The sequence below is a fragment of the Oncorhynchus mykiss genome, chromosome 3, assembly GCF_057628025.1.
Source record: "Oncorhynchus mykiss isolate SJ-2025 chromosome 3, ASM5762802v1, whole genome shotgun sequence".
In the NCBI taxonomy this organism is placed as follows: Eukaryota; Metazoa; Chordata; class Actinopteri; order Salmoniformes; family Salmonidae; genus Oncorhynchus; species Oncorhynchus mykiss.
The window spans coordinates 24,756,667-24,778,586 of record NC_143024.1 but is presented as its reverse complement, the minus strand read 5'-3'; the positions used below and the strand labels follow the sequence as shown (position 1 = coordinate 24,778,586).

General features: G+C 44.3%; 1 protein-coding gene across 2 annotated transcripts; it reads left to right on the top strand.

Annotated features, from left to right (window-relative positions):
- The first annotated feature begins 441 nt into the window (after positions 1-441).
- Positions 442-21,882, top strand: LOC110510106 (E3 ubiquitin-protein ligase CBL). Of its 2 annotated transcripts, none has more exons than XM_021591447.3 (12): positions 442-1,830; positions 11,973-12,119; positions 13,986-14,142; positions 14,365-14,486; positions 15,270-15,407; positions 16,448-16,667; positions 17,537-17,695; positions 18,202-18,351; positions 18,486-18,544; positions 18,861-18,944; positions 19,147-19,211; positions 21,128-21,882. In XM_021591447.3, exons 1-12 carry the CDS (start codon positions 1,454-1,456, stop codon positions 21,184-21,186), a joined length of 1,737 nt encoding a protein of 578 aa, XP_021447122.1. In that variant the 5' UTR covers positions 442-1,453; the 3' UTR covers positions 21,187-21,882. The 2 variants fall into 2 exon arrangements, with proteins under 2 accessions (XP_021447122.1, XP_036825490.1); XM_036969595.2 differs by having other exon boundaries at positions 19,650-21,882.
- The last annotated feature ends 38 nt before the right edge of the window (positions 21,883-21,920 follow it).

The window sequence follows — 21,920 nt, the reverse complement described above, 5'->3', positions numbered from 1 at the left end:
TCTCTCTAGATAGTTTCCCTTTAGAAATGTTACAACAGAGAAGAATATGGTGCTAACAGTTCAATTCTGCTTGGTCCCACGGTCTCACAAAGGGAAGACAGACGTTGAGGGCTGCTTTACACATTAAACATCACTGGGCCTTGACCTGCAGTGCAATGACTTCACATACATGCTGTAGCACAATGCTCTTCATCTTAGTGACATCTAATCACTATAAGTTTCCACTACTCTCTCTCTCTCTCTCTTTCTATACTCTCTTTTTCTCTTCTCTCTCTACTCTCTCTTTCTTACCACTCTCTACACGACACACTCTTCTTGTGGGTATTCCCTGTTTCCTCTTCCCCACTCCTTTCTTAGTAATAGTTTACCTCTAAGCCCAAACCTATCTCAGCCTCACTCCACCTTCACACACAAAGACTACAAACCTGTTTGTCTGGCTGCAAACCCGGAAGAACATCAAAGAAAGAGTGTGAGAGCATGAATAAGTGACACAAAACAAAGAGAGAGAGAGAGCATGAACAAGTGACCCAAAACAAAGAGAGAGAGAGAGAGAGAGGGGCCAGCCAGAGTCAGACTGAGACATAAAAAAGTTTCCGTTGTGCTGCAAAGAGAAACTGGGGTCTATATCTGAGTATGTTGTAGATGAAATCAGAGAGCGTTACGCCACATGGGGTGAGAGATAGTGCCTGGGCACAAGAGCGTAAAATGTTGAGTAAGAAGGGGAGGAGAGAACAGGGGAGGAGAGGGGTTGAGATTGTTTAGGAAGGGTGAGTGGTTATTTGTCTGTCTTGTTCTGCCCTCCCTTGCTCTCTCTCTTTCAGGGTTTTCTCTTTATACTTTCTCTTTACAAACTGAACGGGAAAGAGACAAAAAAATATCGGCTACTTCTGGAGAACTGACCAAGGAAATTGAGGATTTATGAATTGAGGACTTTATGAATGCAGGCTTGAAAAAACAACATTTTTGAAAGATTGTTTGTAAACATTTTTGAGAGATTGTTTGTAAACAGTTTTGAGAGATTGTTTGTAAACAGTTTTGAGAGATTGTTTGTAAACAGTTTTGAGAGATTATTTGTTTGCACTTTTCTGGACAAGACGTTTCCCCTCCACTCTTTCTAAACCACAGCAGCTGTCTCCATTCCTGTTGGACTATGGTATATTCTGGCGCTCTGCCCCTATCTGGATTTCCTGATTTCATTGGATTATTCTTTGGATTACTGAGGAACACTGGTGAAGATATATTGGATAAAGTGTGCTCTTTTCAACTCAAGCTGTCAACCATAAAGATACAATGACATCATTTACTAAGCTGTCCATGCCAGACATGACAGACATCTAGACCACTCCCTCATTCAACTGTCACAGATAGGGCTGCCAGACACAAACCGCCAGGCTGCACTGAACAGATCCCACTCGGACTAACACACCACAACCAGGAATCTCTCCTCAGGACAATGGCCACAGGAGGGAACGGGCTGGGATCTGACCGGAGCCTGACATCCACCTCCCAGCCGCCCAGTGCCTCTGACCGGCGGCAGGTGGACAAGGCCCTGAAGAGGCTGGAGAAGCTGCATCGGCTGTGTACCAACCCCAGGCTGGGCCTGAGGAACAGCCCCCCGTACCTCCCCGAGGTGGTCTCAGAGACAGCCACGCTGCTCACCCAGGTGTGGGAGCCGTACAGGGGGCCTGCAGCAAGGGGGCAGGCCCCCCGGGGGGACGAGGGGGAGTATCTGAGGATCCATGCAAGACACCTGCTGGATAAGACTAACCGGGCCGTGCTGCTGTTTAAAGAGGGGCGCGATAAGATGTTCGAGGAGATGTCCAGCTACAGGTGAGAGAGAGCAACAAGGGCCGAACATAACTTGATATATGGGGTCGTAAACAATATCTTTGTAAAAACTCAAACAGCTCAGAAAGTTACCTGCATGTGTCTCATGTTAGGATTTGGCGCATAATCAAATTATCATACGCTTTGTCAGTGTTGGGGAAGCTACTCTAAAAATATAGTTTACCAAGCTACCGATTACTCTACACTGGAAGAAATGAAGCTACACTAAAGTTACCGTTAAGAAAATATAGTTTACTACAGAATGTATAAAAAATTAGGAATAGCTTCCAAATATCAACTTGCACGCCTCAATTTGTCGGGCCCAAGCTTACAGTGATATCCTGTCTGTAGTGCATAGTCTAGCAGACAGGCTGTATACGTTCGTGTGAGGGGCAAGGGGGAGATTTCAGTCCATGCTGAGAGACATGATGCTCATCACGATGTCTATAGTGTCATTTTGTTATCTAGCACAGACCTGTTGCCAACCCTGAGAACTCATTTTCTAATTGTTTATTAGATTTGTCAGTTATAATCACAAGTAAATGACTATATCGGATAGTCTGTAACCCCAAATAAAAATCTTAAACACACTCCACAATAACTTTACATAAAGCCTGCCAAGCTCTTTTGGCAATGCCAGATGACCATACTGTGTCAGGACAAAACAAGACTTTTAGTCCGTACAGAGAACTTTGTTTAGCAATTCTAAACTATGAAATATTTCCCAATATAGACACAGTGTACAAAACATTAGGAACACCTTCCTAACACCTTCCTAATATTGAAGAAAGGTGTTCCTCAGACAGCCTCAATTCTTTGGGGCATGGACTCTACAGGGTGTTGAAAGTTTTCCACAGGGATACTGGCCCATATTGACCCCAATGCTTCCCACAGTTGTGACAAGTTGGCTGGGTGTCCTTTGGGTGGTGGAACATTTTTGATACACCCGGGAAAATGTTGAGCGTGAAAACTCAGCAGCGTTGCAGTTCTTGACACACTCAAAGCAGTGAGCCTGACACCTACTACCATACCCCGTTCAAAAGCACTTAAATATTTTGTCTTGCCCATTCACTCACGGAATGGCACACATACACAATCCATGTCTCAATTGTCTCAAGACTTAAAAATCCTTCTTTAATCTGTTTCCTCCCATTCATCTACACTGATTGAAGTGGATTTAACAGGTGACATCAATAAGGGATCATAGCGTTCACCTTGATTCACCTGGCCAGAGCTAAATCTTTTGTACACTCAGTGTAGTTCATTACATCCATAATAAATCTAATTCTGAAATGTCATAGACTACAAATTGCAAGAACAGATCACTTTGGGGTCATATGTGAAAAGAATGTGTAATTAAGCTTATTAAACACAATGCTATGTTTCAAGTGAGAATTTGGCAGGTCTGATGCCGAAAAAAGGAAGGAAATTATTGCCTACTACACCTATATATTATTTTCCTTTTCCAAATAAAAAGTGTCTAGTCCCAATAGTTAGCTACATCACAACATTACAACAAAGTAATTCACTACTAAAAACACTATCAATATTTGAATTGAGTTCAACTACCACCAAGCTACTGCTAAATTAACTAGTTGAACTACATGGAGTTCTCTACTCCCCTACACTGCACACGGTTGACATGGTTTTTGCTCTCCTCATTCACTTTTAATCTAGCATGAATAAACATTAATATTTTTTTATATCCATAAAAGTGAAAAAAATACTACTCAAAAAACATTATGGGCTATAAGACCATACCATACCATACCAGAAATTGAACCCTGAGGATACCATTGATTTAGAGTACATTTTAGGATGTTGACCTTTTCACTCAAAAAAGGGCTGACCTTTACTAAGACAAATAAATCAGCTGTGGGGTCAAGGGCAGGGCACGTGTCCGAGATATCTGACTCCACCAGCACCATGACACAGACTTTCCGCCAATATTCTCAATGCCCAATATTCAAATCAATTCTTAAGTAACTAAGGCCAACTAGGAAAATTAAAATGCATGGTATTAGATTGGCAATTCATAAGGACTTGATTGGCATTAGACTTGATATGTACAGTAAGTGAATTTTGGAGCACAGCCAGAGACAGAGCAGAACCACAATGACACAAATAGACCTGAGCACCCATTAACATCCATTTATAGTACCAGTGAGAAAAAAATGAACATTTCCAGTTTCCTCAAGTCGGCTGTCTTAAAACATAAACACAAAATCAACATGGCATTTAGGTTCGCGCTACTGCAGCTACATTTAGTTATTTAGTAGTTGTGCAGTTTTTAAGGTGGGTATTTTGGGAAGAAATGTATCTGAGTGACTGTTCCGTTGAGACTACTAATGTCTCAGAGAGACAATGGAGTGGACCTGAGGCTTTATCATGCTAATGGGAACTGGGTGAAACTGGGTGATCGCAACAACTCTCTGGGATACACGGGCCATGGAGAAAGGCAGTGTGGTTCTCTGAGACGTTTCAGGGTGGTGTTTTAAAGACAATCATGAGCAAAATTATGTCAATATTGTATCTTCTTTATAAATTTGGAAATGTTTTAATATTTTTTCTTACATTTGTTAATTACTCAAAGTACAAAATTAAACAAATATTTCTCACTTATACAGTTGAAGTCTGAAGTTTACGTACACCTTAGCCAAATGCATTTAAACTCAGTTTTTCACAATTCCTGACATTTAATCCGAGTAAGAATTCCCTGTTTTAGGTCAGTTAGGATGACCACTTTATTTTAAGAAGGTGAAATGTCAGAATAATAGTAGAGAGAATTATTTATTTCAGCTTTTATTTCTTTCATCACATTCCCAGCGGGTCAGAAGTTTACATACATTCAATTAGTATTTGGTAGCATTGCCTTCAAATTGTTTAACTTGGGTCAAATGTTTTGGGTAGCCTTCCACAAGCTTCCCACAATAAGTTGGGTGAATGTTGGTCCATTCCTCCTGACAGAACCGGTGTAACTGAGTCAGGTTTGTAGGCCTCCTTGTTCGCACATGCTTTTTCAGTTCTGCCCACAAATGTTCTACAGGATTGATGTCAGGGCTTTGTGATGGCCAATCCATTACCTTGAATTTGTTGTCCTTAAGCCATTTTGCCACAACTTTGGAAGTATGCTTGGGGTCATTGTCCATTTGGATGCAAGCTTGTGAGCAAGCTTTAACTTCCTGACTGATGTCTTGAGATGATGCTTCAATATATCCACATCATTTTCCGTCCTCATGATGCCATCTATTTTGTGAAGTGCACCAGTCCCTCCTGCATGCAAAGCACCCCCACATGATGATGCTGCCACCCCCACATGATGATGCTGCCACCCCCATGCTTCATGGTTGGGATGATGTTCTTCGGCTTGCAAGCCTTCCCTTTTTCCTCCAAACATAACGATGGTCATCATGGCCAAACAGTTCTATTTTTGTTTCATCAGACCAGAGGATATTTCTCCAAAAAGTACAATCTTTGTCCCCATGTGCAGTTGCAAACCGTAGTCTGGATTTTTTATGGCAGTTTCGAAGCAATGGCTTCTTCCTTGCTGAACGGCCTTTCAGGTTATGTTGATATAGGACTCGTTTTACTGTGGACATAGATACTTTTGCACGTGTTTCCTCCAGCATCTTCACAAGGTCCTTTGCTGTTGTCCTGGGATTGATTTGCACCTTTCGCACCAAAGTATGTTCATCTCTAGGAGACAGAACACGTATCCTTCCTGAGCGGTATGACGGCTGCGTAGTCCCATGGTGTTTATACTTGCGTACTGTTGTTTGTACAGATGAACGTGGTACCTTCAGGCGTTTGGAAATTGCTCCCAAGGATGAACCAGACTTATGGAGGTCTACATTTTTTTCTCCTGAGGTCTTGGCTGATTTCTTTTGATTTTCCCATGATGTCAAGCAGAGGCACTGAGTTTGAAGGTAGGTCTTGAAATACATCCACAGGTACACCTCCAATTGACTCAAATGATGTCAATAAGCCTATCAGAAGCTTCTAAAGCCATGACATCATTTTCTGGAATTTTCCAAGCTGTTTAAAGGCAGAGTCAACTTAGTGTATGTAAACTTCTGACCCACTAATGCTAAACATAACAGTTTTACAATAAAACAGAAAAGTCTGTATTATCTGTGAAATCAAGAAGAAGCTATGAGCTATGTGTAATTTTTCCAAAATGCTGAATCACACTAATGGTAAGAAGAGCAGGGCTTGGCTACAGATGCATGTTCAGTGCAATGCAGTACAGCAGGACTGGCAAGTCTTAACATAACTGTTATTCCTTTCGCTCCTTGTCGTCTGTATTTTGCTCTCTGAATCTACAGAATGTGTGCATCATGAAATAACATGAATTTGCATTATGCCATGTCATAACAAAAGCTTAGATAAACAACTGAGAGAGGCAGATTATTGTTAGTTTATATTAATAACACTCACATACCATTCACACTTCCTACGATCCAACACTCTCCTTCAAACCCTTCTCTGTTCATGGAAAGCAACACACAAACAAATATAGACGTTTCTCTGTTCTTATAGGTTTTTACACACCACCCACGCCTGGGTAAAATGCCGTAGTTGGCCATAAAGCTACATTCAATGGCAGGGAAATTGCCATTGAGTCAATGTAGTGTTGCTTTGGCTTTGACAAGCAGTGGCAAGTCCCTGCAGGTGCAATTGCAATTAACCACGATTGTTGCAACAATAAGTAACAGCTATAAGGTAGATATTGCATATTACATTAGTGATAACAGTCTACCGGTAACTATGCCACATGCACTGTCGCCTTGTTGGTCTGCAGTGAGAGGCAGGCATATAGTACTGTCACACATACTGTAGATACAGTAACGATGCCATGTAAGCTCTTTTTTTCCAATAAGAAGTTGCTATGCTTTACACACACCATTGAGCTCAACTGTAGACAGGATGCAGTGAATGAGTGTGGTGGAAAGTAAGAAATGAACATGGTCAACCAGGTTAGTTAAGGATGGAAACTTCAGTCCTGCTCTCAACTGCCCGTACAGCCAGAGAGATGAGAGAATGGTTGAGACAGTGATTGGAACACACAGTAAGAGGTTTATGGCCAGATCGTTACTGTCCCTGGCAGGCTGATAAGAGACACACAAGGGAAGAACCACTCAGTAACTTTTGAGTGTCTTGTTGTTGGTCAAGTTGCTAACGGAAAATTCTGTTTCTGCAGCACAACACGAACAAGGACAGGAAGAGCAAGACTGTGACATCCTGTTTGTACAAGCACGAATGTACCTGTGTGTGTGACATAGCAAGAGAGAGAGAGAGAGAGAGAGAGAGAGAGAGAGAGAGAGAGAGAGAGAGAGAGAGAGAGAGCACGTCAGAAATCAGCTCAATGTACATGAAGAATCCATAGAATCTAAATACTTCTGGGAAAATTGAAAAACAACACAAAGAGTTATCTATCCAAAATGGAGATGGATGGATAAACCACTTCTCCAATCTTTTTGGCTCTATAACAAAGAACAAACTGAAAAAATATATACATGTGTCACGTTCTGAACTTTATTTCCTTTGTTTTGTCTTTATTTAGTATGGTCAGGGCGTGAGTTGGGGTGGGCAGTCTATGTTTGTGTTTCTATGTTTTTTCTATTTCTGTGTTTGCCTGATATGGTTCTCAATCAGAGGCAGTTGTTTATCGTTGTCCCTGATTGAGAACCATATTTAGGTAGCCTGGGTTTCACTGTTGGTTTGTTGGTGTTTGTTTCCGTGTGAGTGTTTGTCGCCACACGGTACTGTTTCGGTTTGGTTATGTCACATATTCGTTTATTGTTTTTGTATTTGATAGTGTTCAGTATTTTTCTTATTAAAATCGTCATGAACACTTACCACGCCGCATCTTGGTCCGATCCTTACTCCTCTTCAGATGAAGAGGAGGAAATCGGCCGTTACAGAAACACCCACCAACAGAGGACCAAGCGGCGTGGTAATTGGAAGTAGCAATAGCGGCCGACACAGGACTCATGGACTTGGGAGGAAATTCTAGACGGGAGAGGACCCTGGCACAGCCAAGGGAATATCGCCGCCCCAAAGCAGAGCTGGAGGCAGCGAAGGCAGAGAGGCGCTGGTATGAGGAGGCAGCACGGCGGCGCGGCTGGAAGCCCGAGAGTCAGCCCCAAAAATGTCTTGGGGGTGGCACACAGGGAGTGTGGCGAAGCCCGGTAGGAGACCTGCACCAACTTTCTGTGCTTACCGGAGAGCGAGAGGGACCGGGCAGGCACCGTGTTATGCTTTAGAGCGCACGGTGTCCCCGGTGCGGGTGCATAGCCCGATGCGGTACATTCCAACTCCTCGTATTGGCCGGGTTAGAGTGGGCATCGAGCCAGGTGCCATGAAGCCGGCTCTACGCATCTGGTCTCCAGTGCGTCTCCTTGGGCCGGCGTACATGGCACCAGCCTTACGCATGGTGTCCCCGGTTCGCCAGCACAGCCCAGTGCGGGCTATTCCACCTCGCCGCACTGGCCTGGCTACCGGGAGCATGCAACCAGGTAAGGTTGGGCAGGCTTGGTGCTCAAGAGCTCCAGTGCACCTGCATGGTCCGGTCTATCCAGCGCCACCTCCCCGCACCAGGCTGTCTCTCCGTTTTCTGCCTACAGGGTCTCCCGCCTGTCCAGCGCTGCCAGATCCTTCCTCCTCTCCAGCGCTGCCAGAGTCTCCCCGTCTGTCCTGAGTTGCTAGAGTCTCCCGTCTGTCCTGAGCTGCTAGAGTCTCCCGTCTATCAAGAGCTGCCAGAGTCGTCAGCCAGCCGGGAGCTGCCAGAGTCGTCAGCCAGCCGGGAGCTGCCAGAGTCATCAGCCAGACGGGAACTACCAGAGCCGTCATCCAGCCAGGAGCTGCCAGAGCCGCCAGCCAGCCAACCGGGAGCTGGCAGAGCCGCCAGCCAGCCGGGAGCTGGCAGAGCCACCAGCTAGCTGGGAGCTGCCAGAGCCGCCAGCCAGCCGGGAGCTGGCAGAGCCGCCAGCCAGCCGGGAGCTGGCAGAGCCGCCAGCCAGCCGGGAGCTGCCAGAGTCGCCCTTCACTCCAGAGCTGCCGGAGTGTCCCGCCTTTCCAGCGCTGCCAGAGGCGTCCTTCACTCCGGATCTGCCGGAGTCTCCCGCCTGTCCGGCGCTGCAGGAGTCTCTCGCCTGTCCGGCGCTGCCGGAATCCCCCGTCCATTCGGGACCCATGTCTAGGGTCCCCAGTCCAAGGTCGGTGGCGAGGGTCGCCGCTTTAAAGAGGCCACGGAGGCGGGCGAAGAGGCGCACTAGAACCATGGTGAAGTGGGGTCCACGTCCCGCACCAGAACCGCCACCGCGGACAGAAGCCCACCCAGACCCTCCCCTATAGGTTCAGGTTTTCCTGCACCTTTGGGGGGGGGGGGTTCTATTTCTGTGTTTGGCCTGATATGGTTCTCAATCAGAGGCAGCTGTTTATCGTTGTCCCTGATTGAGAACCATATTTAGGTAGCCTGGGTTTCACTGTTGGTTTGTGGGTGTTTGTTTCCGTGTGTGTGTTTGTCGCCACACGGTACTTTTTCGGTTTGGTTATGTCACGTATTCGTTTATTGTTTTTGTATTTGATAGTGTTCATTGCTTTTCTTATTAAAATCATCATGAACACTTACCACGCCGCATCTTGGTCCGATCCTTACTCCTCTTCAGATGAAGAGGAGGAAATCTGCCGTTACAACATGATCAAATACAAATCTTAGAATCAACTATTAAAAACTACCAGAACCCACAGGAATCCAATTACATTGAATGAACTGCAGGACAAAATACAAACCCTCCAATCCAAAAAGGCCTGTGGGGTTGATGGTGTCCTAAAGTAAATTATAAAATATACAGACCACAAATTCCAATTGGCTATACTTAAACTCTTTAACGTCATCCTCAGGTCTGGCGTCTTCGTCAATATTTGAAACCAAGGACTGATCACCCCAATCCACAAAAATGGATACAAATTTGACCCCAATAACAACCGATGGATATGCGTCAACAGCAACCTTGGGAAAATCCTCTGCATTATCATTAACAGCAGACTCATATATTTCCTCAGCAAAAACAACATACTGAGCAAATGTCAAATTGGCAATTTACCAAATTACCGTACGACAGACCACGTATTCACCCTGCACACCCTAATTGACAAACAACCAAACAAACCAAAACAAAGGCAAAGTCTTCTCAGGTTTTGTTAATTTCAAAAAAGCTTTCAACTCAATTTGGCATGAGGGTCTGCTATACAAATGGATTGAAAGTGGTGTTGGGGGAAAATATACAACATTATAAAATCCATATCCACAAACAACAAGTGTGCAGTTCAAATGGGCAAAAAACACACATTTCTTTCCACAGGGTCGGGGGGTGAGACAGGGTTACATCTTTAGTCCCACCCTCTTCAATATATATATATCAGCAAATTGGCGAAGACACAAGAACTGTCTGCAGCCACCGGTCTCACCCTACTAGAATCTGAAGTCAAATGTCTACTGTTTGCTGATGATCTGGTTCTTCTGTCCCTAATCAAGGAGGGCCTACAGAAGCATCTAGATCTTCTGCACAGATTCTGTCAGACCTGGGCCCTGACAGTAAAAGTAAGACAAAAGTAATGGTGTTCTAAAAAATATCCAGTTGTCAGGACCACAAATACAAATTCCATCTGGACACCGTTGCCCTACAGCACACAAAAAAATATACATACCTCGGCCTAAACATCAGGTAACTTCCACAAAGCTGTGAACGATCTGAGAGATGAGGCAAGAAGGGCATTCTATGCCATCAAAAGGAACATAGAATTTGACATACCAATTAGGATCTGGCTAAAAATAATTGAATCGGTTATAGAACCCATTGCCCTTTATGTTTGTGAGTTCTGGGGTCCGCTCACCCTCCAAGAATTCACAAAATGGGACAAACACCAAATTGAGACTCTGCATGCGGAGTTCATCAAAAAATATCCTCAGTGTACAACGTAGAACACCAAATAATGCATGCAGAGCAGAATTAGGCCGATACCCGCTAATTATCAAATTCCAGAAAAGAGCCGTTAAATTCTACAACTACCTAAAGGAAGTGATTCCCAAACCTTCCATAACAAAGCCATCACCTACAGAGAAATGAACCTGGGGAAGAGCCACCTAAGCAGGCTCTGTTCACAAACACAAACAGATGCCACAGAGCCCCAGGACAGCAAAACAATTAGACGCAATCAAATCAAGAGAAAACAAAAAGATAATTACTTGACACATTGGAAAGAATTTACAAAAAAACGAAGTGAACTATATTGCTGTTTGGCCCGAAACAGAGATTACACAGTGGCAGAATATCTGACCACTGTGACCTAACCAGAATTAAGGAAATCTTTGACAATGTACAGACTCAGTGAGCATAGAATTGCTATTGAGAAAGTCCAACGAAGGCAGACCTGGCTATCAAGAGATGCACACTGCCCATAAAAGGAGGTGGAAACTGAGCTGCACTTTCTAACCCCCTGCCAAATGTATGACATATTAGAGACACATATTTCCCTCAAATTACACAGACCCAGGAAGAAATCGAAAGCAAATCCAATTTTGATAAACTCCCATATCTATTGGGTGAAAAATCACAGTGTGCCATCACAGCGGCAAGATATTTCATATTTATTGTTGCTACAAGAAAAGGGCAACCAGTGAAGAACAAACACCATTGTAAATAAAAACCTATATTTATGTATATTTATTTTCGCTTTTGTACTTTAACTATTTGCACATCATTACAACACTGTATATAGACATAATATGACATTTTAAATGTCTTTATTCTTTTGTAACTTTTGTGACTGTAATGTTTACTGTTAATTTTTATTATCTGTTTATTATCTATTTCACTTGCTTTGGCAATGTAGACATATGTTTCCTATGCCAATAAAGCCCCTTAAATTGAATTGAATTGAGAGAGAGAGAAAGAGAGGGATACATTACTGCTTGTTAGAGGGTACAATACCCATTATGTCTATGCGATCTAAAGTTTACTTTCATTCTAGCTGCCACTGTTGCATTTGAAGCTGTGGACGAGAAAGCCTACCCTTATCACCCTAGTTGATACATTGTAAAAAGCTCAGAATAGCTTCATGTTATTTTCTGTTATTCACAGGAGAAACTTGACCAAGCTGTCCCTGCTCTTCAGTCACATGCTCTGGGAGCTGAGGGCCATGTTTCCAGAGGGAAGCTTTCAAGGTGACACCTACAGGCTGACTAAGACAGAGGCCGGAGAGTTCTGGAGGCGAGCATTTGGAAACAAGTGAGTGTTGGGTGGGGTAACAGTGAAACTATAATTGAATAAGGGACGTGGACTTGACAGAACATTCCACAAATAGGAACAGTCTATTTGTATATACACTACCGGTCAAAAGTTTTAGAACACCTACTCATTCAAGGGTTTTTCTTATTTTTTTAATATTTTCTACATTGTAGAATAATAGTGAAGAAAAAAACTATTAAATAACACATGGATTCATGTAGGAACAAAAAAAATCTAAATATATTTTATATTTGAGATTCTTCAAATGACCACCTTTGGCTTGATGACAGCTTTGACATTCTCTCAACCAGCTTCACCTGGAATGCTTTCCAACAGTCTTGAAGGAGTTCCCAAATATGTGGAGCACTTGTTGGCTGCTTTTCCTTCAGTCTGCAGTCCGACTCATTCCAAACCATCTCAATTTGGTTGAGGATTGTGGAGGTCAGGTCATCTGATGCAGCACTCCATCACTCTCCTTCTTGGTATAATAGCCCTTACACAGCCTGGAAGTGTGTTGGGTCATTGTCCTTTTGAAAAACAAATGATAGTCCCACTAAGCCAAAACCAGATGGGATGGCGTATCGCTGCAGAATGCTGTGGTAGCTATGCTGGTTAAGTGTGCCTTGAGTTCTAAATAAATCACAGACGGTGTCACCAGCAAAGCACCCCCACACCATAACACCTTCTCCTCCATGCTTCACCCCCACACCATAACACCTTCTCCTCCATGCTTCACCCCCACACCATAACACCTTCTCCTCCATGCTTCACCCCCACACCATAACACCTTCTCCTCCATGCTTCACCCCCACACCATAACACCTTCTCCTCCATGCTTCACCCCCACACCATAACACCTTCTCCTCCAAGCTTTACAGTGGGAAATGCACATGTGAAGATCCTCCGTTCACCCCACCGCGTCTCACAAAGACACAGCAGGTTGGAACCAAAAATCTCCAAGCAAGTCTCTTCTTCTTATTGGTGTACTTTAGTAATGGTTTCTTTGCAGCAATTTAACTATGAAGGCCTGATTCACACAGTCTCCTCTGCAATTTCTGAGGCTGGTAACTCTGGTATAATGAACTTATCCTCTGCAGCAGAGGTAACTCTGGGTCATCCATTCCTGTGGCGGAACTCATGAGAGCCACTTTAATGATAGCGCTTGAAGGTTTTTGCGAACTTTCAAAGTTCTTGAAATTTTCCGTATTGACTGACCTTCATGTCTTGAAGTAATGATGGACTGTCATTTCTCTTTGCTTATTTGAGCTGTTCTTTCCATAATATGGACTTGGTCTTTTACCAAATATGGCCATCTTATATATGCCACCCCTACCATGTCACAACACAAACTTTTGGTTCAAATGCATTAAGAAGGAAATAAATTCCTCAAATTAACTTTTAAGAAGGCTCTCCTGTTAATTGAAATGCATTCCAGGTGATTACCTCATGAAGCTGATTGAGAGAATGCCAAGAGTGTGCAAAGCTGTCATCAAGTAAAAGTATTCTGTTCCTCCACTTGCAATTTTTGATCTTCTTTTGACACGTTGTCATTCCTCTCACTTTCACTCTCTTTCTCCCTCTCACTTTCCTTCTTCCTTTATCTCCCACCCCTGTCTCCCTCTCCTCCCCTCCTCTCGTTCTCTCTCCCTCTCCTCCCCTCCTCTCGTTCTCTCTCCCTCTCCTCCCCTCCTCTCCTCCCCTCCTCTCGTTCTCTCTCCCTCCCCTCCTCTCCTCTCCTCACCTCCTCTCCTCCCCTCCTCTCCCTCTCCTCCCCTCCTCTCGTTCTCTCTCCCTCTCCTCCCCTCCTCTCCTCCCCTCCTCTCGTTCTCTCTCCCTCTCCTCCCCTCCTCTCGTTCTCTCTCCTAGGTGTATTGTGCAGTGGAGCAGTTTTAAGCAGCATCTCCGTAGGGTCCATGGCTTTGAAGAGGGGATGGAGTCCATGGCTCTAAAGTCAACTGTAGATCTCACCTGTAATGACCACATCTCAGTGTTCGAGTTTGACATCTTCACCAGGCTATTCCAGGTACATGTGATCCATATATCTTAGCCCTAATCTAAGTAGCCCTACATCATGGTTAATTAGACACCTCACATAATGTTCAGTGAACATGCATTCTGTCACTTTCCAAGACATCTATCCCATTCTTTCTCTCCCACTGTCTAAAGAAAGCCAAAACATTCCAAAGTGGAAAGAAATAACACATATTTCAACAGATAGTAAATATGTCCTCCCCTCTCCTGTCAGCCCTGGAGGTCTCTTCTGAGGAACTGGAACCAGTTGGCAGTGACCCACCCCGGCTACATGGCCTTCCTCACCTATGACCAGGTCAAAGCCCGCCTCCAAAACTACCTGCACCGGCCCGGGAGGTGAGGACAGGAGAGATTGTTTGCGGGTGACTGGGTTGGGACTGTGGCGAGAGAGAGTAGATGAAGGGAAGGAACAGGGGGATAGGAGGGCCCAGGAGAAAAGAGAGGAGATGTACCATACCATACAACAATATCTGCAATGATTACTTTTAATGCTGACATAATAATTATAGTGATAGTAAAGAATAATACCTAGATACGTAGAGGTAACTGCCAAAATAATGGAAAAACTTGACGAAATGAGGGGTACAAAGTATAGTGAAAGAAGGTGCTTCCACACAGGTGTGGTTCCTGAGTTAATTAAGAAATTAACATTCCATTATGCTTAGGGTCATGTACAAAAATTCTGGGCAGGCCATTATTTTGCCCATTATTTTGGCTACTATGGCTATGCCCACAGGGCATGAGAGGTCACTGAATGGTTTGATGAGCATGGAAACAATGTAAATCATGTGCTATGGCCATCTCAGTCACCAGATCTCAACCTAATTGAACGCTTATGGGAGATTCTGGAGCACCGTTTTCAAACACCATCAACAAATCACCAAATTATTGAATTTCTCGTGGAAGAATGGTGTTGCATCCATCCAATAGATTACCAGACACTTGTCAAATCTATTCCAAGGATGCATTGAAGCTGTTCTGGTTCTTTGTGGCCCAACGCCCTATTAAGACACTTTATGTTGGTGTTTCCTTTATTTTGGCGGTTACCTGTATTTCATGGTCAAATCTGTATGTACTTCAGTAAAGACGTTTCCATGTGAACTCTGTATCTCTGTCCAGCTACATCTTCCGTCTGAGCTGCACTCGAATGGGCCAGTGGGCCATTGGTCATGTGACTGGTGATGGAGGCATCGTACAGACGATCCCCCAGAATACACCTCTCTACCAGGCCCTCATCCAGGGCTTCAGGGAGGGCTGGTAAGTAAACACACACATGGACACACCGCAGGAGATTGGTGGAGCCTTAATTGGGGAGGACAGGCTTGTGGTCATGACTGGAGTGTAATCAGTGGAATGGTATCAAATACACCAAACACATGACTTCCAGGTGTTTGATGCCATTCCATTTACGCCATTCTGGTCATATTTATGAGCCGTTCTCCCGTCAGCAGCCTCCACTGACACACACACACTAGTGATGTCCGGGTTGACACATAAAAAAAGGTACCCGCGGTTATATCCGTGGGGTGGGTTTAGGGTTATTAAATATTGTGTGGATGAAGGATTGCTGGGTGGCGGGTGGGTTGAACAAAGAGAAAACAAACATTGAGGTTTTAAATTAATTATATTAGGCCTTTAATTATATTAGGCCAATGGCTTTAGAGCATAAGCCTAAGCTTCTGGGCCTAACTGTACGAGCGCTAAATAGTGTGCACGCCAATTGCCAAATGCTTTTGGGATTGGCAGAAAAAGTTCACTTCGATACACTGAGGTAAAAAGGACAATATCAGAGTTTAATTCAATAAGAGAAAAGCCGGGAAATGGAGAGTTGAAAATAAAGAGAAGGGTTTAAAGTTTGGGAAAGATTTGGTGAAGTGGTAAAAGAGGATGAAACAGTATCGGTTATGTTATTTATGTGTGATGACTGTGAGGTGATATACAAATCCGCCAGTCACAAGATGGAGACTTCAAATAGCCCCGTGGCAAGTCGAAGGAACTGTAGCCTACTGTTCAGATGGGTTAAATGGAAACCAAAATCTGGACACTAACAGTAGGTATATAGCCTCTCACATAGCCTTAATATTGACTCCTGCAGAGCTAAGCTTTTCTTGTAGTAAAAAGATACACCAAATGTAAGCTACATTTTGACTTGGGAACAGGAGTGCTGATGGGTTATTAAACATTGTGGGCGGGTGCAGGTGAACAAACTGCTGACCAACACTAACACACAACATTTGCATAGGCCTGTAATCGTTTTACATAATGTGTGCGTAATTCTGTGTTGTGTTTGTCTGCAGCTATCTTTACCCTGACGGACGTGATGTGAACCCAGACCTCACCAGTCTGTGTGAACCAGCACAGAGAAGCAGGGTCAAAGTCACAGAGGACGAGTATGAGATGTACTGTGAGATGGGTAGTACCTTCCAGCTGTGTAAGATCTGTACAGAGAGAGACAAGGACACACGCATCCAGCCCTGCGGACACCTGCTGTGCCAACCCTGCCTCACAGGATGGCAGGTATGCCTGCTCTGTGATTGACGACGTCACCAACAAAACCTTCAAAGCCAAACCACACATTGTTCGCTCACACAATGTCTCTGACATCACCCAGTCACATCCTCTTTTATTAATATATGTAATCAACATACCAATTTGGGTTAACTGTATGGAATTGGTTTTTGGTCAGACAGTTAATGTCTGTAGTGAGCCAGCCCACTACACATCAGTAGGTAAACCGGCGTATTAGCACATAGAGCAGTATTGTGGGCCATCGTGTCCTAACATGTGGGTTAGGACTTCCTGTGTGAGCCGAGGCTTACATCCTCCTCATGCTACACTCACACTGAGGAGACTCACCCTTAGAGTTTCCATTCCTCGCCTGGTCACACACTCTTACACACTGTCACACACTGTCACAGTCACACTTCAGGGGCCAAGAATAGATTTGAACAGAATACTACAGTTTTTTACCAAAGTGAACTACAGTAGAATGCTCAATCTTAATTTGATATGCTAAACCAGTTGCTTTACTGTAAGTGTAGCTTCATGCAAATAACACACAGAACGGACATTATTATGGGTATTGTACTTTCAGCATGGGAAATGCATCGGCTCAGGAATGCTCCTGACGGAACCAAATTACTGCATCATCCCAGGGATCTTTTTGACATACAGCAATGTTGCGTTGTTGGGAAGGGCCCGGAACTATTTCACTGTTAGTCTATACCTGTTGTTTATGAAGTATGCTACAAATAAAATATGTGATTTGATTTGAACAATACACACACGTACACAGACACAAGAGTTTCTACACATTAACACACAGTACAGATGTGTAGACAATGTTAATTCTGCTTAACCAAGTGTGATCATTCCATGTGTTGCAGAAGTCGGATGGACACACCTGCCCATACTGTCGCTGTGACATCAGAGGGACAGAGTCCATCCTGGTGGAGCCTTACCTGTCTGTCAGCGAGGAAGAGGAAGATGAAGATGACCTGGAGGATGTAGAGCTAGTCATGAAAAAACTGGCCTATATGAAGAGGGTGTGTTTGCTTGTGTGTGGATGTGAGCAGGGTGGTGTGGGCAGGGTGGTGTGGGCAGGGTGGTGTAAGCAGGGTGGTGTGAGCAGGGTGGTGTGGGCAGGGTGGTGCGGGCAGGGTGGTGTGGGCAGGGTGGTGTGAGCAGGGTGGTGTGAGCAGGGTGGTGTGGGCAGGGTGGTGTGAGCAGGGTGGTGTGGGCAGGGTGGTGTGGGCAGGGTGGTGTGAGCAGGGTGGTGTGGGCAGAGTGGTGTGAGCAGGGTGGTGTGAGCAGGGTGGTGTGAGCAGGGTGGTGTGGGCAGGGTGGTGTGAGCAGGGTGGTGTGGGCAGGGTGGTGTGAGCAGGGTGGTGTGGGCAGGGTGGTGTGAGCAGGGTGGTGTGGGGTTCTCTTTCACTGTATCCATCTCATAGTGTTATTTTCTCTTGCATCCTTCTCCCCCCCCCCCCCCCCCCCTCTCTCTCTCTCTCTCTCTCTCTCTCTCTCTCTCTCTCTCTCTCTCTCTCTGATGCAGATGTCGTCTGAAGAGTACCAGTTCCCCAGCTCTCGCCTGGCTCCACCCCTCCCTCCCAAACACAGCACCTTCTCCCACTGCCCTTCCCCACAAGCCCCCTTACGGCCCTCCGATATACTGGCCAAATACTCCCACTCTAACTCGCGTTCTGTAAGTTCCCCCATACACACACTCTACAGAATTCATAGTAACAGTACCACAATGGAAAGAAGAAGTCTAACCCATATTCACTGATAACTGGGGCTTCGGTAGACAGGTAAAGGTGTGTCCTTATTCCACCACAGGCTCACAATGACACCCCCTCAGACAGAGCGCACACACACCACACTGCCAGCACGAAAAGGTGAGTTCTAAAAGAGAAGAATTGTGTACTGTAGCCTACATCCTAAAGAAGCTCAGGAGATAAAATAGGGCAATGTAAGCAATGTTAGCTCACTGTTTGTTCCTCCCTTGGTCTGATGTTTACTGGCCATAGCCATACAGTTTTCTGAATACATTTTTTAGAAACACTTTTGGTTTGTATGGTTTTGGCAATAACCTGAAACCTCACCACTTTGTGTGTGACCTAATGTTACACAACTGAATATAATTAATTTGGTTACAGTACTTCCTCATTGAATTTGATTGAGAGCTCTTGTGTTCTGTCTCCTACCCTTAAGATGCCAGTGGGAGGAGCTAGCTAGTAGTGAGGAGGAGAATTCTGGGGGGTTCAGACATCCGCCCACTCTCCCAATCTCTCACAGGTCAGCCATGCCTGTCCCCAATGGGACGTTTATTATTAGTGTAACACAATAATATGCTTGCTGTACATAAAATAGTAAATGATACAATACCATGTTTTAATTGTAAACATTATTTGTATAGCACCTTGCATTCAGTATTAGCTTTCCAAAGTGTTAAAACATGACGGTGGTGAATGTTGTTGTTGTGTTCTCTGTGTAACAGTGAGGATTCTGTCTCAGAGCCAAACCTCCCCTCCTGTTCCGTCTCCTCCCAGTCCTGTGGAGAGGGTGAGTATCAGAGAGGAGGGGGGAGGGAGGGAATGGAGGTCTGTTCTTTACCATAATCAACTATTTTACAGGGGCTTCTCCACTTACTGTAACACACACAAGGTTGACCCCTCACGAATCTCTCTCTTTCTCCCTCTCCCTCTCTCTCTCTCTCTCTCTCTCTCTCTCTCTCTCTCCCTCTCTCCCTCTCTCTCTCTCTCTCTCTCTCTCTCTCTCTCTCTCTCTCTCTCTCTGCCTCTCTCTCTCTCTCTCTCTCTCTCTCTCTCTCTCTCTCTCTCTCTCTCTCTCTCTCTCTCTCTCTCTCTCCCTCTCTCTCTCTCTCTCTCCCTCTCTCTCTCTCTCTCTCTCTCTCTCTCTCTCTCTCTCTCTCTCTCTCTCTCTCTCTCTCTCTCTCTCTCTCTCTCTCTCCCTCCCTCCCTCGCTCTCTCTCTCATACAGTTGAAGTCGGAAGTTTATATACACCTTAGCCAAATACAAATAAGTTTATTACAAATAAGTTTTTCACAATTCCTGACATTTAATCCTAGTAAAGATTCCCTGTCTTGGGTCAGTTAGGATCTCCACTTTATTTTAAGAATGTGAAATGTCAAAATAATAGTAAAGAGAATGATTTATTTCAGCTTTTATTTCTTTCATCACATTTCCATTGGGTCAGAAGTTTACATACACTCAATTAGTATTTGGTAGCATTGCCTTCAAATGGTTTAACTTGGGTCAAACATTTCAGGTAGCCTTCCACAAGCTTTCCACAATATGTTGGTTGAATGGTGGCCCATTCCTCCTGACAGAACCGGTGTAACTGAGTCAGGTTTGTAGGCCTCCTTGCTTGCACACGCTTTTTTAGTGCTGCCCACAAATTGTCTATAGGATTGATGTCAGGGCCTTGTGATGGCCACTCCAATAACTTGACTTTGTTGTCCTTAAGCCATTTTGCCACAACTTTGGAAGTATGCGTTGTCCATTTGGAAGACCCGTTTGCGACCAAGCTTTAACTTCCTGACGGATGTCTTGAGATGTTGGTTCAATATATCCACATCATTTTCCGTCCTCATGATGCCATCTATTTTGTGAAGCGCACCAGTCCCTCCTGCAGCAAAGCAACCCCACAACATGATGCTGCCACTCTCGTGCTTCACGGTTGGGATGGTGTTCTTTGGCTTGCAAGCCTCCCCCTTTTTCCTCCGAACACAAGGATGGTCATTATGGTCAAACAGTTCTATTTTTGTTTCATCAGACCAGAGGATATTTCTCCAAAAAGTACAAACCTTTGTATTTTGGTACAAACCAAAGTACATTCATCTCTAGGAGACAGAACACTTCTCCTTCCTGAGCGGTATGACGGCTGCGTGGTCCCATGGTGTTTATACTTGCGTACTATTGTTTGTACAGATGAACGTGGTACCTTCAGGCGTTTGGAAATTGCTCCCAAGGATGAACCAGACCTGTGGAGTTCAACAATTTTTTTGCTGAGGTCTTGGCTGATTTCTTTTGATTTTCCCACAATGACAAGCAAAGAGGCTCTGAGTTTGAAGGTAGGCCTTGAAATACATCCACAGATACACCTCCTATTGACTCAAATTATGTCAATAAGCCTATCAGAAGCTTCTAAAGCCATGACATACTTTTCTGGAATTGTCCAAGCTGTTTAAAGGCAGAGTCAACTTAGTGTATGTTAACTTCTGACCCACTGGAATTTAGATACCATGAATTGTAATTTCAATTTTCTGTATGTAAACAATTGTTGGAAAAATTACTTGTGTCATGCACAAAGTAGACTAACTGACTTGCCAAAACAATAGTTTGTTAACAAGAAGTTTGTGGAGTGATTGAACTACGAGTTTTAATAACTCCAACCTTAGTGTATGTAAACTTCCGACTTCAACTGTATAGATTCCTATCTAACATTTATCTTGAAGGTGGAGCAGCCTGGTTAGGGGCCTCAGATTCAGTGAAACAGAAGAAGAGATACAAATAAAGGAGTGAAAGGATGTCAGAGCTCGGGTACAGCCAGAGAGAGCGGGAGAGAACCATGTCCTCCTGACGCTGGGAGAAAAGATAAGCACAACATCTCTGACTGACTCAAGAATGGATGGATAATTGGAATAAGAAAGGTCGATTTCCACTGTTCCTGATAAACAGCCATTGTTAATCTTATGTACCTTATGAATATGTATCTTATGTATGCCTTAATATGGAGGGAGAATGCCATGTTGATCTACTAATAATGACATCAAAGTGAATGGAGAAGGACAGACTGATGGAGCAACTCACTGATGCCCTCTGCTGCACAGCAAACAGAGTAAGCGGCAGCACAGCAAACAGGGTAAGCTGCTGCACAGCAAACAGGGTAAGCTGCTGCACAGCAAACAGGGTAAGCTGCTGCACAGCACACAGAGTAAGCTGCTGCACAGTTCCAATAACAGGTCAAATCCTTCCATTGCTTGATGTGTGTATGTAGGGCATTGAAAATATGCTACCTCATAATTTACCCCATACTTAAAACATATTGCAAACCTAGGCTTTAATTCATGACTGCAAATTACAGTGTGGGGCAGAGTCCTTCAGAACTTTGTCCAGGATGTATGGCTAGTACGATATATAGCCTACATACTGAAGTTGTATGTATGTAATATGATCAAACATGAAACCCAAATAAATATTTTGCACGTCCCTCAAGTTGTTAAAATGTACTCAGAAGTTTGTCCACTG